Source organism: Neovison vison, chromosome 11, assembly GCF_020171115.1.
Source record: "Neovison vison isolate M4711 chromosome 11, ASM_NN_V1, whole genome shotgun sequence".
NCBI classification, from domain to species: Eukaryota; Metazoa; Chordata; class Mammalia; order Carnivora; family Mustelidae; genus Neogale; species Neogale vison.
The window spans coordinates 127,186,903-127,206,560 of record NC_058101.1 but is presented as its reverse complement, the minus strand read 5'-3'; the positions used below and the strand labels follow the sequence as shown (position 1 = coordinate 127,206,560).

The 19,658-nt window shown below is 34.6% G+C and overlaps 1 protein-coding gene across 6 annotated transcripts in view; it reads left to right on the top strand.

Moving 5' to 3' along the window:
• Positions 1 to 19,658, top strand: part of PDGFC (platelet derived growth factor C) — a 202,535-nt gene that overhangs the window by 102,068 nt on the left and 80,809 nt on the right. For all 6 annotated transcript variants that reach the window (XM_044224678.1, XM_044224680.1, XM_044224682.1 and 3 more), the window contains one exon: positions 10,182 to 10,377. In XM_044224678.1, the coding sequence (XP_044080613.1) occupies positions 10,182 to 10,377 (196 nt within the window). The remainder of the gene's footprint in view (positions 1 to 10,181; positions 10,378 to 19,658) is intronic.

The following is a 19,658-nucleotide window of genomic DNA, read 5'->3' as shown; positions in this document are numbered from 1 at the left end:
AAATGTCTCTATTCTCCTTTCTGTATTCTCTGAAATGTTAAAGGATAATGTCTCTGGCCTTTTATTTTCACTGTTGTGATATAGAGTAGAAATGTATCTCTCAAAGTATAATGGATGATTCTGGTGTTTCTTAGACATTGCCCCCGCCCCCCATCCTTTATTAAGCACCTTCTGGCAGAAAGTACTTAATGAAAAGTACTTAATGAAAAATTTCTTATTCATGAATAAAAGTTTTAATATATATTCATACCAGGTTTCTCTTATGTTTTGTTGCTATATTGCTTCTTCATCAGAAATCTTTTGTTTTGGTTGACTTGCTTTATTGGGGGGTTGACTTTCAACAAGAATATCACACTGCAACTGAATTTTCAAGTATGATAACTGCTCTAAAATAGTTGATAGTTTGTATGATTGTGCAGAAATAGATGTGTGTAAGTTTAAATCATGTATTTAAAGGATTAGTTTAGTGGTTTTTAAGATTCGTATCATGCACATCTTTCTTAAAAAGCCTCTCTCAACTTGAGAATAAGATTGAGTGCCATTTGTTAAGATAATGAGTTCTGTTAAACCTGTTGTGGTTAAATTCATTTTTTTTCTGTTCCTTGTCTCCTGCTCTCCTCGACCCCTGGGCATTTATTTCCATATCTTTGTTCCGTTTTGGGGGACAGTGTTCCATTTCTCTCAGAAGAGGAATGGATGGATTTATAGGGAATATGGGGGAGGGGGAGAATTTTCAACATCAAAATTGGGTTTCGTGAACCAGAATTTTCAAGGAAATGCTGTGTTCAAACACGTCTGTTTACTTGTTGGGAGGTCATGAATGCAGCCAGTCCATTTGCTGGCTGTGGGATTACACTCATATAAATAGTGCAAATACCATAAAGAAGAACGCTCAAATCTTCTTGTGGCATCTGACAGTGTCCAATCTGACAGAAATAGCCTCAAGGTCTTCCTTGAGATCAGAAGATAGGCAAGTGGGTATTTTTGAATATGGTTGAAGAGACTAGAGATAATGATGTGTTGAAAAATAACCATTCCTCACAAATGAAACTTCTGCTAGACTCCTTAAAGTCCAGTTCAGTTCCTATTTTGAATAAAAGTGTGTATCTTGAGTCTGTTCTAATCTAGGTTCAGCTTCTCTTCTTAGAACGTTTCCCTCAGATCTTTGGTTTAATTTTGAAACTACTGTCATAAAGTTAGCTGTTGCTAAAGAGTACTGTTAATGGACGCATTCAAGCCAATTAAAAATATCTTTGCTTTGAGAAGTAAAATTTAGGCCACCTATTTTCCCACCAAAATGATGTGTTTTAATATTAACTATGGCTTTCATTTCTTTTAAAATCTCATGTTTATATCTTAGTTATATTTTAACATGACTTCAAGATTGACAAGAATTCTTGAGGTAGTATGGCGTATGGCAGTGGTGTTTTCCAGCAGGGCAGAAAGATGAGCACAGTTTGGTTAATTAGCCTTCGAAGGGACAGTCATGTCCCAGTATAAATGCTCCATTTATTCTTGATGTTATTATGTGGAATTACTGCCAAAACTAAAGATCTTGCTATAAAAATAATTTATAAATCTCAAATATTGTTTATGGAAAGGCAAACAATGTCACTTATCAGCAGCGTTTATAGCATTTAAAACATAAGATAGGAGGACATGATTTGTAAAAAAATGATTGAATTCACTATTTTTCTGTCTTTTGTATTATTCATAAGAGAATCATAGGCTTATTGCTGTACGTTATATGCAGTCACCTGTGAACATGAAACGCTAATGTAAGTGGGAAGTGGTAGCCTCATTTTTCAGCATAAATGATTGCTGGATATATGAAGACTGAAATAAATTTATTCCTACTTTATTAATAGTTTCTTAGGAATCATTTGTCTTGCTTAATTGAAAGCTTAACCTAAAAGGGAATTCTAAAGATATTTTAAATATTCAATAAAGGCATAAACTAATGGCCTTACTTGCATGTTTTCTGTGAAAGAGTAAGTTTGTATCGATTACCTTTTCATTATTTTTTTCACTGATGAATTTTAAACATCTATCCATCAGAATGTCAGTAGTATCTAACCATTGTTTGTTCACAAGGAAATAGATAGCTACTTCCATATTTGAAATTGCTGGTAAACTCCAGTCTGAATGTTGCAAGTTATATGCCCAGTGCAGACAGAAAACAGACAGATGTTGAGTCTTCAAAACAGAGGAGGTTTTTTAGTGAATATATTTTCTCTTAAGTACGCTTGTTTATTTGTCATGTATTATGAATTTGTGCGTAAATCACACTAGCCAGTTTTTGTCATGATAATATTATTTCATATAAATATATTCAGCTTAAAATATTTCAGAATTTCTCATATTTTATATAAACTTTCTACATTGAATGGTAGTTTTATTTCAATGACAGAGTTGATTAAGTATTGAAAAATGAAATAAATACTGAATCTTTAAAGGGAATGCTTATTTTGTAATGTGAATTACTCCTAACTTATTTCTATTTTACATTCTGGTTGGCCTTTTTGGGATATCTAAAATAGTGTGCAGTTTAACACAGGATCAAAAATAACGCCATTGCCTAAACATGGCTCACTACAGTGGTGTGTGTATACAGTTATATTCATTATTAATTGGTGTGTAATAAAAGCTTTACAGAGACTTTGTGTTTACATATACTTGGCTGTTTGTCCCGTGACATAATAGTTAAGAAGATAATTGCCAGTTTATCTTTCATAATTGAGCCTTCATTTGAAAATGTTGTATCCCATTGTGTAAAATCAAAATAAGTTATTTTTACCCTCACCTTAAGGCTAAAATACCATGCTGTCAAATCTGTACCATTCTATATCTCTTACCTCAATACCAGAAGAATTTTATAGACCTTATTGGCTGTGTTCTTTATGATGTTAAATCAGGTATTTAGAGCATGAAAAGGGAAAACTGATAATAATCACACCAGGATCACAGGACTAAATGAAGGCCATCGCAAGCAATCTCAGACATGTTCACTATGACTTTGGTTATACATATACATATACATATACATGTGGTTATATATATGTACATATACATATACATGTAAATATATATGTATATATATACACACACACGTATATGTACACATATGTGTACATATATATATAGATCCTACTGGCTTAAGGAATAAAAGTGATTTATTTAGTCATGGACCTGAGAAGCCCAGACATGGGATGAACTTATTGTGTAGTTTGATCTGGGATCTAGCTCCATTTCTCTGCACTGTCATTTATCTGCCTACCTCTGTGCATTGACTTTTTCATCCGACTGGATTTTGTTACAAGCTTAATGGCTACAGTAGTTCTGGATCTCACTTCCTCACCCAAAATGATCTCATTCTCAACTGTTGAAGAAAAGGCATTGGATTCGCTGTGATTAACCCATTAAAATCATACATGTGTGAGGGAAATGGGCTTATATTGGTTTTCCAGGCATGCTTCTGGGTAGGGTCAATCCAGCCCTTCTTTTCCAGTGGCTGCTTCATACTAATGATGGGGATGTTATGGATATGCTCACCATATTAACTTTTTCTCATTGCATGTGAAAGATATGCTATGAACTTCCTGAACAAAGACCCCCATTTCTTACTATCACCTCTAGTTACTATCATGACTAAAGGGTGAATTCTTGTGCTTTTGAGTAAATGCGAAATAATTTAAACCTTTTTTTGAAGATAATGTCAGGTCAAGGAAATGGCAAAATTTCTACAAACCTCCTAATGAGCCTGTAGAATGGAATCAGAAATTTGAAATCCTGCCTAAACATCACTGTTTGTTGCTCAGTTAATTTGATCTTTGCAAAATTAGAATCTTTGTACACATGACCAATTTTGCATTATCTTATATAGCAATCTCCTATTCACTGACATGAGGCAAACACAATACCTGATAATAAATTTTCTCTCATTGTATTTTAATTAGACAGCATATTTTGGACAAAGTTTCTGCTTCACATACATACTGATTTAGTTATCAAGGTGATTATATAGTTATCATTTCATGTAAACTTTAAAACAGTTTGTGATTATCTTTAGTTTATAAAAAGCAAAGTCTGATATCAAGTGTCTTGCCTAAAATAACAGCTTTTATCATCAGTTTATTCATATTTCAGAGTTAAGATAAAATAATGACTATAATTATGGAATTTGTGGAGTGTGGTAAAATTATAGGACATGGTTTACTTTCTTAAAATAAGCAAGCAAAATAAGGAAATGGCAAATCTCAATAACAAGTACTTTGTGACCTTTCACCTTCAGCTGAAATATATGTGTAGGTTATAATAGATGGACATTGAGTAAGATACCAGATATGAATTAAGGGGCCTTAATTAGAAGGTGTCTAAATTGTAAAATCTTCTTATCTTTATCATGTGCAGTCACTAGGATCTTAGGAATGGAGAATGAAACATTGACATCATATGTAAATTTGTCTTCCGACATGTTCTTGCCATGGGATATTGCTTTTTTTCTTTTTTTAATATGCACTATCAATGTGTATGAATTAGTGCCATGGGCAAGGCACAGAGCTAGACCAGTGGTTAGCTTCTGGACTTAAGTAAAATGCCTTTACAGTTTAGGAATAAATAATGTGGTAAAGGTAAGGAAGGTAAAACCATACATTATCATTAAAACATGCAGTCCTAAGGGAATGTACAATGGGAATCAAAGATGGAATTCTTTATTTATTTAAATTCAATTTAATTAACATATAGTATGATCTTAGTTTCAGAGGTAGAATTTAGTGCTGTGTCAGTTGCGTATAACGCCCAGTGCTTATCCCATCAAGTGCCCTTCTTGATACTGATCACCCAGTTACCATCCCCCCCACTGCCCCTCCAGCAACCCTCAGTTTGTTTCCTAGAGTTAAGTCTCTTGTGGTTTGTCTCCCTCTCTGTTTTTGTCAGATACGGAATTTTAAAAGAAGAGACATCTCAAGTAGATTTTGGCAGCTGAACATTAGTTACTGCATACCTAGTTAAGGAATGAGTGATATTAACGTATAGTCTCGGAGGTTGTCACATTAAGAGGAAAAGGCTTTGTTTTGTTTGTGATACCCCAAGCACCTGGAATGGAGCAGGAAACATAATAGGTTTCCAATATATAAGGTTTGACTATTCAATTACCTTGAGGAATAAAGTGATCATCTTCTGGAATAAATTCAAAAAACTCAGTTGAGCATATATTAAATAATTATATTTGCTTTATATTTACCTAACATTAACAATCCTTTATTTTCTTTTCCTTAGTGAAAATGTTTTATAATTTGTAAACAGTTTGAGGTAGACAATGCTATTGTCTTTAATTTGCTATTGTCTTAAATGTATGGGAAAGAGGAGATTGAGCCTATCTAGGATATTATTGTATTGTACTACAATGTAGTATATTATTGTACTTTGGGACGAATAGTCAGAATTTTAAATATTAAACATGAACATGGGGTACTTCTTATATAGATTGGAATTTATGGAGAGAGATTGGTTTGTGCTATACAGCTCAAATCCATCTTCTTTCTACAGCGTCAAGTAGGATAAGGGTGAGATTATTCTGTATTTTCTAGGCAAAAAGGTGCCAGTTCATGGAGTCAATAAAACCGTGGGCATGTGTGTGTGGGGTGGAGTATCATATGATTTTGACCATCGTAAAAATTGAAAGTTGTTAATTGAGAGTTAATGAGAGCAAAAGCAAAAATAACTGTATAAACAGCTAACAAAAATAATATAAACAAGGATTATTATAGGCAGAAAGAAGAAAGAATGAGACCAATGAGTGTATGTATTTATCAAATAAGATTTTGGAAAATAAATTTTTCAAAAACATAATTTCAAAATAATGCATATTTGAAAGTAAACACATCAGATATTGCACAGGATATCTGCAAAGTCTACCAGTTTACAGGTGACATGTTGCTTCAGTCTTGCCCATGTGAAACAGGAACCAGAGTTCTTTAAAACTCTAAAACTAACCAATTTTGGAGACATTTCTTTTTTATCTAATTCTTAATCCAGAGGTGCCTGGGTGGGTCAGTCAGTTAAGCATCTAAATCTTGATCTCAGCTCAGGTTTTGATCTCAGGGTCACTGTTCAAGCTTCACATTGGTCTCTATGCTGGGTATAGAACCCAATTTAAAAAGAAGAATAAGAAGAAGACCTAGAAAGTAGAATGATTTTCATTTAAAATGTTGTATATAATTCTTAATCCTACAGCTCCTTTCTGCAACAGTCAACCTCAAACAATATGGAGAAAGGATAATGGATTTATCTTTTTTTATGAGTGACATATTATCTAGAAACCTCTTTTGTAGTGTTCTCTTTATTAATAATACATTTTAAGCATTATAATTTTTATTTATTTTTTATTTTTAAGTATTCTCTACACCCAATGAGTGGCTTAAACCTATAACCCCAAGATCAAGAGTTGTATGCTCTACCAACTGAGTCAGCCAGGAGCTCCTCAAGTACTATAATTTTTATTGTTTATTATTTCTCTTATTCCTACCCTCTTTCAGTCAAAGTAAATATATCTTTAAAGGGATTAATGCTATGATATACATAGCAAATATTGTGAAATTGCTTTGACTTAATGCTAAACTAATAGAATAATATAGATATGATTCAATATAATTGCATTATATGTATACATGTGTAGTCAATAATCTTATAGTATTTACATCATTATTTTTACTAAAGTATAATTGATATATAACATCATATTAGTTCCAGTTATACAACATTATGATTTGATACCTGTATACATTGAAAAATGATCACCATAATAAGTCTAGTTAACATCTATCATCATACATAGTTGAAATTTTTGTATGTGTGCAACAGAAACTTTTTAGATCTACTACTATTTTAGCAAATTTCAAATATGCAATATAGTATTATTAACTGTAGTCATCAAGTTGTATATTACATTAAACCCTCATGGTTTATTTTGTAACTGGAAAGTTGTGCCTTTAGACCCCTTTAACCAATTTCACCCACCCTCCACTCTCCCACTCTGGCAATCACCAATCTGTTCTCTGAATCTATGAGCTGATTTTTTTTTAAGGATTCCACATGTGAGATAATACAGTATATGTCTTTCTCTGTATGACTTATTTTAGTATAATGCCCTCAAGGCCCATCCATGTTGTTGCAAATGGCATTTTTCCTTTTGATGACTGAGTAATATTCCATTATACATCTAAAGTACGTTTCCTTTGTCCCTTCACCCATTGGCAGACACTTAAGTTGTTTCCATGTCTTGGCTGTTGTAAACAATGCTGCTGTGGACAGGAAGGGTACAGCTATCTTTCTAAGTTAATGTTTTTATTAGTACCTACATTATTAATCTCCCTTCCCCCCCCCCTTTTTTTTTCTATTTCTGGTTCATTTTAGTTCATTTTCTATTTATATTTATATTTCTAGTTCATTTTAGTACTTCTTCCTTAAGAGGGTCTGGGCAAGATAATGTAAAAAGACATATTATTTTTTAAGTCCATATATATATATATATTTTCATTACTCATGCTAAATTCACTGTCTAAGATGAACCAAGATTTATTCTTCTGTAGAGTACATAGCTAGGAGCATGTTTTAATATTTTTGTGATTTTACTACAAACCTTTGTTTTATTTCCTTTCTATTTTTCTTTGAGTATACTGTCCCACCAGACATAAGAAAAGTAAATATTCAACATAATAGTTACAAAATATATACTTGTCTCTTCCTCAAAATGCCAGTAAGTTTATATTTTTGGAACTATCGTTTTTAAAACGACGAAACTATAAATGTAGACTCTTAATTTGGTAGAACTTAGTGTTTGTTGCTTCTTTTTTTCTGATTATAGGCCTAGTCGTTTAAGATTTACATAAAACTTTGGCAATTGTGTGTAAATCATATGTGTTTGGTGACAAACCTCACTGCATTTAAAGACAAAATTTGGGGGCAGCAATTTAACTTAAAAGGAAATTTACAATTCCTTTACCACAAAGAAGACCTAGATGATCAGTCTTTAAATTATGTTTAATTACAGTTTAATGGAATTGTGGATTATAAAGGGAAAAAAAAGATGTAAACAAAATTTAAGTATATACATTTTAGCAATGAGCTTTCTTGGCTGGTTGTAAAAATAGAATTCAAATCTTTTAGTAGCTATGTAGTTTTCTAGGTTGTATGATAAAGTAAACAGTGCTATATTTGTAGAGTGCCTTGGATTATATAAGGCATTTTTTAGACAAAATGGGGCAAATAGTACATTTTAATAAATCTAATTGGAAAAATTGACTCATTAAAATGTATTAGTTGTCGGGGCGCCTGGGAGGCTCAGTGGGTTAAGCTGCTGCCTTTGGCCTGGGTCATGATCTCAGGGTCCTGGGATTGAGCCCCGCATCAGGCTCTCTGCTCGGCAGGGAGCCTGCTTCCTCCTCTCTCTCTGCCTGCCTCTCTTGCCTGCTTGTGATATCTCTCTGTCAAATAAATAAATAAAATCTTAAAAAAAAAAAAAAAGTATTAGTTGTCCAAATGAGAAGGACTTTTGGGTGCCTAGGTGGCTCAGTCATTAAGTGTCTGCCTTTGGCTCAGGTTATGATTCCAGGGTCCTGGGATGGAGTCCCGCATCGGGCTCCCTCAGCGAGAAGCCTACTTCTCTCTCTCCCACTCTCCCCGCTTGTGTTCTGTCTCTCATTGTCTCTCTCTGTCAGTTAAATAAATAAAATCTTTAAAATAAATGAGAGGGACTTTTGATACAAACTGCTGCTATAAACACCTTTGAAATATCAAGGTTATTGGAAGGAAATTTAGAGGGTGCGGAATATTTCAGTTTTAAAGGAAATCTCTGAAAATAGGTAATTAACTTAATATAATGGTAAATCTTCATCATTTTTAAAAGAAAATTTGTCAGTACAGATGAGAATTCATCTAACTTGATAGATCCTTCTTTGTTCTTTGGAGATCTAGTAGTGCTAATTTATGTGCATAAAAGAAGTAGATTATTTCATATAAGTTAATATAACCAATAGAAGTATTAAATATTGACATCCACTGAGAGAGAACATGTTTCTCTCTCAAGGTTACTTGTGGCTGAGGACAAATTCAGGCATTGAGAAAAATGGCAACATTAAATTACTTAATTTAAAAAATTCTATAGACATTAACACATATTTACTAATGTGATGATATATCTCATAATGTGTATATTCAAAGCAACTTACATTTGTCTTTACTCTGTCTTCTTAATTATAAGTTAGACCATATAAAATAATACTTAGCAGATTGTTGAAATAAAGTTAAATGAATGAAAAAGCTGCTTTAAGACTCATAACTGCAACTTATTAAAATCATTTTGTTTTTTTAAAATAGTTAAACAGGTTATTCTTTAACCTAAATAACCTTCTAACTAATACATGACTCTTGATATTCAGTCTTTTCAGTTCTAGAAGTTTCTTAGAGCAGCATTTATTTTTTTAAGATTTTATTTATTTGAGAGAAAAAGAGAGAGAGGGAGAGGAAGCACTATCAGGAAGAGGATCAGCCAGAGAGAGATGAGCAGACCCCCACTGCGCGTGGGCTCGAGCTCATGCCACCATCAAGAGTTGGAGGCTCAGCCTAACTTAGCCTCCCAGCGCCCCTGGAACAATATGCTTAAATTACATTGTATTAATGTGGAATAATGCGATGTGAGTAACAAACACTCAGTGAAAAGTTGCTGCAGTTGTTGTAATTGCTGCTAAAGAATGGGGGAAAATTCACTATTTGTATTTTTAAAAATAGAGTTATATGGGAGTTTCCTTTTATTTTAATATGACTTATCTTTTATTCGTTCTTGGAGAATATGTTAAAGATCTCCAATCTTGGAGATTGTATGTGATTTGGGGAATCCATGGGTGGTAGTTTGGCATTCCAGTAATTAAGAAGACTAATGGGTTATGCTCTTTTGAGTATAAATGCACACAGGTCTTTACTCAATCGTGTTAAAATAATCCTTTTTTTCTGCGTGAGTTCTGAAGAGAGTGGCACTTGGTTTATATCATATGAGGCATACCCAATACTTGTTTGAGTTAAAATATGGATGATTAAAACAAAAACAAAACTTATTTTGAAGCCTGTCATTTTTTTCAGATATCTGTGCTAAATGTATGTCTCTCCCTATATATTTGCTTTAGGAGTACAAGATCCTCAGCATGAGAGAATCATTACTGTGTCTACTAATGGAAGTATTCATAGCCCAAGATTTCCTCATACTTACCCAAGAAATATGGTCTTGGTATGGAGACTGGTAGCAGCAGAGGAAAATGTATGGATACAACTTACATTTGATGAAAGATTTGGGCTTGAAGACCCAGAAGATGACATATGCAAGTAAGTTATCATACTTGAAATTCAAACAGAGTGTAACTGTTGTATAAAGTCTTTCAAGTTGCTTCATTTTAATGATGTGATTTTAAATGGCATCTTTTGTTCTGTTATGTTTTTCTGCTGATCCAAGAAATTTGCAACCTTATTTAAGCTATGTTTCTTTTAAAATCAGAAGACACGTACTGTATGTATGCATTCATCAGTTTTATCTACTTTTGAAAATAATTCAAGGTAATTTACGGCACAGAGTACATAGAGAATAAAATGATTTGAAATAAGGGATAGAGAAAGAAAAGCCAAATAAAGGAATGTAGTTGTGCCAGAAAACCCAAGTTATGATTAGCGCTAAAAATTTTACATTTAAGCTTCCTGATAGCCAGGTCAATAAAATAAACAATAAGTATTTAAAAGAAAAAGTAGTATTCATGGATAAATACTACCTAGACACACATATGGCTGCTCTCTCTCTCTCTCACACACACACACACAGGATTAAAGGAATCTGGTACTTCATCACAAAGAAGAAATGCTATTCTGAAAGCAGAATTAGTTTAGGCTAACATAATGGTGTGCCAGGTAGAAATCCATCATAATTCTTCCAGAAGCATTCATGAACCAAAGTCAGCTGGAGGATTTCACCCATGCAAAAGACCACCTGCTGTATGCCATACAAATATTACTCTTTAAATCCTATGTGAATACACTTGTCAAGGTTGGGTGGTCGTATTGAAGACTTCTCACTTCAATGGCATTTGTATATCATGAAAATATTTTAGTTGAGCTTCTTTGTGGGGTTGTTTTCTCTTTGATATACAAGTTAAAAGAGAATTTTCACTTTATGGTATATTACAGATAAATATTTCAGTACAGATGAAATAAACTTTGTACTTGCTGTCATCACAGTTTGTATCTTTAACATTTATATTATGACTTTTTTCACATTTCTTCTTTCTGTGACTATGCATTTCATTATGTTCCCCCTTAATTCGTAATCTTTGACTTTGAAAACTAGAAGCTATCCTAGCTGTCTTTAGAGACTCTGTTACTCAACCCTTTATTTTATAACACAGATGGACACAACTGAGCAAGGCAACAGAAGAGAGCCCTATAACAGACCATATCATAATGCAGAAGTCTGATTACAAATTAGCTGGCTTTGCACATCACTAGGGGAAAGTGTACATGATTCAGTACACGATGCTGGGAAAATCCTAATGAAAAACCTCACACCATAAACAAAAAATAATTACAGAGGAATCAAAGACTTAAATATGAAAAGCAAAATTTAATAGCCAAACAGTCTTAATAAAAACTGGGCAAAAGACATGAGGAGACATTTCACAAAAGAGGAAATATGAGAAGCCAGTGATAATATGAAAATTTCATTAGTAATCAGGATATGCAAATAAAAGTTAATATCAATGGGGCACCTGGGTGGCCCAGTGGGTTAAAATCTCTGCCTTTGTCTCAGGTCATGATCTGAGGGTCTGGGGTGGAGCCCCACATCAGACTCCCTGCTCAGTGGAGAGCCTGCTTCCCCCTCTCTCTTCTTGCCTCTCTGCCTCCTTGTGATCTCTGTCTGTCAAATAAATGAATAAAATCTTTAAAAAATTAATATCAAGGTACAATTTTACACTGATCATACCACCAGAAATTAAAAGAATGACAACCAAAAGGTTGCTAGCAATGTGGTACAACAGAAATTTTTGCATATTATTGATAGAAGTGTAAATTGATAGAAGTATAAATTTAAAATCAATCTAACTCTAACTAATAAAGTTGAAAAGAAAAATGTGTTAAGATAGCAATATGATTCTTAGATATAGACTCAATTTTTTTTTTCTTATACCTTTGGACAAGGAGAATAAGCCAAACATTGATCGAATAGAACATACCACAAGAAAAAGTTGATTCTCTATACAATGGAATACTATGTATCATGGAAAACAAATGATCTAAGCTATCTGCACTGACATGAACTGACTTTAAAACATTATACTGTTCAGTTCACATACAGTATTATCCCCCTGATCTAGATTTCAAAACAGGCAAAACAAAACAAAACAAAACAAAACAAAAAACCCACAACAATTTACTGTTTATAGGAAAATGTGCATGTGGTAAAACAGGAGATGAGACTAAGAAAACTCAGGACAACAATTTGCAAGGGCAAGAAGAAGATGTAGTCGGGGAGGAACAAAGGGGAGGGAGTTCAGAAATATGGCAAGTGTCACCTTTCTTAGGTCGAGTCTAATGCTGAGTGAAGCTCAGTCACAAGTTAGGTGAGGCATCCTGGATGGTCTTTTAGTTTTTTTTTTTTTTTTTATTTAACTACTAGTACACATTACACATGCATACACATAACTGTGTATGCATACACATGTATATATAATGCCTCTCGTGTAGCACAACCCACTAGATGGGCAGGTGTTCAGTGGCCCTCTTGGCATTGACCTGAGAAGCAGGAACTAAGGCAAGAGGCACAAGAAGGGCTGATGTCTCTGACCTGGGAGGCTCCTGTCTCCGGTCAACACGCACGAAACTGTGGCAGCTAATATGCTACTTTGAAAGGAGGGCAAAATCTTAAAGCCTTCATAAGTTTTAATAAGACAATGGAATGTTGCATATGAAAATAATACAGGAGGTGCAGAACAGTCTGGTGAAAAACTGTCTACATGGGTGTTATGAAAAATGGGTTGTAGCCTTTGTTTAGGTATAAAATATGAATGAGATCTAGGGCCACTACTCTACTTCTCTGATTGTGTCCTTACTTATAAAACCAAAATGACACTGTCTTAATTACATAGCATCTATGTAGAAGCTATGGGATAGGGCAGTCTCACCTCATTTTCTTCTCCTTTTGGAGCATCCTTGCTATTTTTATTTTTTAGAAATAGGTTGTCAAATTCCTTGAAAACTCCTGCTGTGGTTTTTATTGTGATAGCACTGGGTATATATATATATATATATATCTAGATATATATATATATAGATACACACACACACACACATAGATCATTTTGAAAAGAACTGACATCTTAATAGAAGTAAGTTTCATCTTGGGGAATTTTATGTTTCTCCATTTACTAGGGTCTTCTTTATTGGCTATACAGTTTTCAGATGTCCTTTTCAGAGATGTTATGCATAATTATTTAGATTTATTTCTATGTGTTTTATAGATTTGCTAAAATTCTTTCTTGAAAAGTACATTTCTAATTGTATATTGCTGGCATATAGAAATGTAATCAATTTTTAGTATCGATCTCCTATTTGGCAAACTTGCTATCAGCTCTTTTATTTATTTTCATAATTGTTCTGGGAATTATTTTGGATTTATGCAAAAAATCAAATGATTTAGGAAAAGATTTCTTTCTTCTTTTCAGTTCCTTTACTCTTTCTTTTCCATTTCTTTTTAAGCAGTTGATTGTATTCATAGGTATCCCTGTCTTCTCTCTGATATTAGTTTGCTTTTCAAAAAAAATAAACTTTGAAATTTGAAAATTTGGAATAACTTTAGATTTGCAGAATGTTGGAAAGATAGTGCAGAGAGTTTCCATCTACTCTTAACGAAGTTTCCTCCAGTGTTAAGTAAGGTCTTACATAACTGTGTTACATTTGCGTAACTAAACACTACTTGACCTGCATGCAATACTATTAACCAAACTACAGACTTGATTCGGATGTCCGCAGTTTTCCCACTTTATGTTCTTTATTTGTTTTAGGATTCTTTCCCGGATAAGCATATTGCAATTAGGGCTCAGGCTCCTCCACTCCGTGACAGGTTCTCTCTTTCCTTGTGTTTCATGACCTTGACAGTGTTAAGAGTAGTCGTCAGGTAGTTTGTAGAACGGCTCTTAATTTAGGTTTTTCAGATCTTTTCTCATAATTACACTGAGGTTACGAATTTTAGGGAAGGATTCCAAATCGATGATAGGCCCTTCTCCTCAGATCATATTGGAGGGTACATCCGAGCAGCCTCTCTGATCACTGATGGTGTTAACCTTGATCAGGGAGGGTGAGCTGCTCCTTTGGTAAGAAAATACCCTTTCACTAGCTACTAACTGGAGGCCTGTAACTAAGTCCAGCCCACACTGAAGGGGAGAGTGATTCAGTTCCACCCATCTGGGACAATTGAGTGGCTCAGTTGGTTGAAGTGTCTGCCTTCCACTTGAGTCACAGTCTCAGGGTCCTTGGATCAAGCCTTGTGTCAGGCTCCTGGTTCAGTGGGGAGCCTTCTTCTCGCTCTCCTTCTGCCCCTCTCCCTGCTCATGCATTGGCTTGCTCTCTTTATCTCCCTCTCTTTCCCTCAAATGAATAAACAAAATATTTTTTAAAAAAGTTCCACCTTCTGGATGGGATGGAGATATATATATATATATATGTATAAAATTTGGAATTTTTTAGTAAAGAAAATTTGTGCCTTCACTTTCCTTCCTTCCTTCCTTCCTTCCTCCTTGCTTCCATCATTATATCAGTATAGACTCATGGATATTTATTTTATTCTTTGTGTTGTAAACTAGTGCTAATCATTATTTAATTTGTAGTTGGAACTGTCCCATATTTGGCCGGTGGGAATAGAGGGTTTGCTGTTAATATATCAATATTGAGTATGATGATTAATGGAGGGTTTTTTTCTTCATTATTTCAAGTACTTCCTTTTTTACTTTGCTAAGAGGCATTTTTCCCCTTTGGGAAAAATTTTTTATTCCTTTAATTTCTGCATTTAAAAAGAAGTTACAGACACAATGACAGTTTATACTTCACAATAAGAACAAGGGTATTCCCTATGTAATTTCAACACCTCTTTCACATGCAAGAAATTTAGTATTGACTTTTCATTGTTTCCCCCATCCCAAAATGTTAACACTTCCTTATATTCTTTCTACTTACTATGTTTTATTCAGTGACAAATCATTGATTATATATTGCATTTGGTTATTGTAACGCTTGCCATGCCCTTTCCTGGCTTTTATGATATTGTTATTTTTGAGCAGTCCAGGCTGTTTGCTCTATAGAACCTCCCAGTGTCAATGTATCTGAATATGTCTTCATAATTAGGTCCTGCTTAAATATTTTGGCCAGAATGTTCTCTAGGTGATGGGTACTTCTGATTGCTTGTAATCAGGTTATTGTGTCATCAGTGCTGTGCATTTGATTTCTCAATCCTGTTTCGCATTCCTCCTATGCGTTTTGATAATGTGGTATTTTTATTTTTGTCCATTTGAAGATGTTTATAACATTCATTGTTTCTTCTTTTAAGCCATAGTTATACAGAAGAGTATTGTCCATCTCCATATAAATGTAGAAGGTTTTCAAATGCATTTTTTATTGTAGGTTTCTGAATTCACTGTATTTTAGGTTAAAAAAATGGCTGTTTGTGATTGTTTAAAATTGAAGTCTTCACTTTATTTGCTTCACATTTTTATGTTTTTCAAAAGTACTTGAAAAGAGGGTATATTCTTCACTTGTGGGGTGCAAGTCTATATATGTCCATTATATCAATTTGTACAGTTGTGTGATCACATTAGGATCTTTCCTGATTTTTTTTTCTGATTTTTTTTTGGATGTGTCAATTACATAGAGGTGTTAAATTCTTCCAATAGAGAATAAATACACTTGTCAGTTTCACATTGTAGGCCTATCATTTTTTGCTTTCTTTTCAAGATTTTATTTGAGCGAGAGGGAAAGAAAGAGAGAGCGCTCACAGGCAGCACGCACATGCGCCCTAGCAGAGGGCAGGGCAGAGGGAGAAGGAGAAGCAGACTCTGCTGAGCAGGGAGCCCAATGAGAGGCTCAATTCCAGGACCCTGAGATCTTGACCTCAGCCAAAGTCACATACTTAAGCCACTGAGCCTCCCAGGCGCCCTTCTTTATATGTTTTTAAATTATGTTAATTGGTGCACACAAGTTCAGAGATCTGACCTCATTTAATCTTTAGTAATGTTTCGTTTTTGCTTGAAGGTATGTTATACCTTGGGGCACCTGGGTAGTACAGTCGGTTAAGTGACGGACTCTTGGTTTCAGCTCAGGTCCTGACCACAGGGTCATGAGGTCCAGCCCTGCGTCGGGCTCCATGTTCAGTGGGGAGTCCACTTGGGATTCTGTTTTCCTCTGCCCTTCCTCCCACTGAAATAAATACTTAAATCTTCTTTAAAAAGTATGTCATGCCTCATATTAATAAAGCTGCATCAGGTGATTGTGATTACTATTGGCCCAGCATTCTTTCCATTCTTTTACTTTCAACTTTCCTATGCCCTTCTTTGTGCATGTATGTCTGTGGGTATTTTGGTTTTCTTTTATGAAGGGAATGTGAGTAGCATTAAAAATTTCAGTAAAAAAACTCAATATTTTACTTAGGAATTTAATCTAGTATATTGAATCTTATTATGTATATAATTTTGGATTCACTGTTACCATTTATTTTGTACCTGTCATCTGTCCTCATTTTTCCCTGTCTTCAGTTTCCTTTCTTACATTCATTTAGTTTGTCTTCTTCCATTTTTCTTTTCTGTGGTTTTAGAAAGTATACATCAATTGTCATTTTAGAAATGGCTACCTTTGAAATGCCTACTTAACTTAATATCTAGAGCTAGTCAGTGTTTACCTCCATCCCCCAAATATAAAATTCCCCGACAACATGTTAACTGCTGTGGAATGCTCACTCCCCAGATATCACCGCACTTGGTTGATAAGGCAGAGCTGTTTATCGCTTACCATGATGACAGAGAAGGCCACCTCCACAGATGTAATAGTGTCTGGGGAGGAAAAGCAAAACCAGATTTTCTTGAGAATTTGAACTTGGTTTCAAATGGATCTTTGAGTGTGGTGATCTGATTAGGTTTGGGAAAGGCTTACTATATAATAGTTTAGAATCTGTTGACATAAGGCAAGGATTTGCAGGTGGTGAGTTCAGTGGTTCTGGGTAGTGAACTCTTGCTGTTTTTAGGTGAAGGACTTAATGGCTCTTTAGGGCAGTTCCTGTAATGAACAGTAAACCATATTGCCCGAGCAATAATGAAGACAATAAAATAGTAATAATCATGTTACCATAAATAGTTAACTGGGTGGGGTAGATGATTTCATTCTTACTGTCCAAGCCGGTTTGGTTCTCTCTATAGCTGCCTCCCACTCTTGATTGTTATGTGGCGTAGTTACTGAGGATTGTAGTTTTGTATTTTATAACTTCCCAAGTAAGACATTGTTTTGTTATTTTGTATAAGCACTGTTGCTTTGACTATACCCATGTGTCTACATTTGGTGCTAGCCATTTCTTCTTGCATTTTCAGAACTTTTTTTTGTAGAATTATTTTACTTATTCCTTAAGTACAGCCTTTAAAAGTGTCTTAAGTGAAAGCCTGTTGGCAGTAAATACTCAGTTCTTCTTTACTTGAAAATCTCTTTATTTCACTTTCATTCTTAGAAGTTAGTCAGACTGGATATAGTATTTGAAGTTGTATGTTTATTTTTTTCTCAATAGCTTGAAGATACCATTCCACCATCTTGTGGTTCTTGAGAAGTCAGTCATCAGATTATGGACATAGCCTTATGGTCTTCCCTCGAGTGGTACATTTTACCGAGGGAGACATGTGCATAGCAGGGGTGAGAGGGAAGGGATGGGGTTAGGATCCAGCCCCAGGCTTCTTGTCCTTTACCACTTGTGGCTTACTAAACCCTAAACCCCTGCTCTTACACACCAGGCCCCAGCCGATCCTCACAGGATTCCAGAGCATATTTACCTCACCGAAATCTTGGTTTCTTCTATTTATTTATCTTCCAAAGAATTCTCTTATTTTCTTGACAGCTCAAAATGATATTAAAAACAGTTGTCTTTTTTTTCAGTCATTTGTTCAGCAATTTTAGTTTAAATGTACCAAGAGGAGTTTCTCTGCTTAATTTTATCCACAGTATGACTGAAATGTAGACTATTGCAAGCAGAATAAGGTTTTTCCTTAACAAGGCTTGGTATACTCAAGTTCAAGTTTAATTTTTTTTTAATTTTTATTATTATTTTTTTAATGGCAGCATTGGCTTTTCTCCATTACAGTATGGTAGAATTAATACAAATTGTGTCCCCAACCAAGGACATTTTAAGAATTTAAACTGCCCCATTTTAAATTTTCTCAAGTGTGAAACACAGAAGAGTCAGAAAATCTGAATCACTGTTTTAAGTATATCTTTAGAAGGGACAGACTCAGGTGAGATGGTTGACTTTTTCCCCCATAGCACTACGGGCTTTGCAGATTTTCTTTTATAAAGAAAGTAATAGGAGCGAGCTGTGTTTTTGTGCTATTTAAGATTGATATTATTACAAGGAGGAAAACAACTCAGGTGCAATTAGATTTTACTGCTTTAACAAACTGACAGGATATGCAGACAATATGGTGGAGGGTATCAGGTAGAATAAGGAAGGGGAAGATGAAGAGTATGTGTGTGTGTGTGTGTGTGTGTGTGAGAGAGAGAGAGAGAGAGACTGTGTGTCTGTGACAGAGAGAGAGAAAGAGATTTGTTGTAAAGGATGCCTAATTGTGTCTTGTCTTTCAGTGCTGTCAGTGTGTGTGGTTTTTATGTTAATGACGAATGGTGTACCTAGGAGGACTAATTTCTAATGGAAAACTTCTTTCTTTTAGTTCTTTTTGTTTGTTCTTCTAAAGCAAACAACCTACTCATTACATATAAAATTTTACAAAGAAATGGACCATGACAGACAACATTTGAAAAAAAATTGGTTAATCAGTCTGCCCAATTTAAAATAGTGCCTCTTCTTCACCAAAACGACTGGGTTCCTTCTGGAGAAAATGTCATAAACCATCAAATTTGGAAAAATTTTAATATCAGAAATGGTAAATAGGCTAAATGAAATAAAACAGTTATTTTAAAAAATTATTTAGAATTTAAGATGATCAAAATTGTTAGCTTTTTTGAAAAGATGTATTTATTTGAGAGAGAGAGAGAGAGCACGAGCATGCACACACGTGCAGGGGGAGGAGAAGCGGAAGAGGGAGAGGGAGAGAGAAGATCTCCAGCAGATTTCTGGCTGAGCACAGAGCCAGAAGCCTGGCACCATTCCAGGACCCTGACATTGTGATCTGAGCCGAAATCAAGAGTCAGACGCCACCCAGGCGCCTCCAAATTGTTAGTTTTTTTAAATTAAAAAAAAAATCTTTTGGGCATTTTCCTCCCTTCCTGCTACTTATGATAGAACTAAAGTGACATTATTTGCTCATTTATGTACTCTTCCATTGAAGGAGCGCTTCTTGAGTGCTGTGGGAGGTAATAGGGGACTC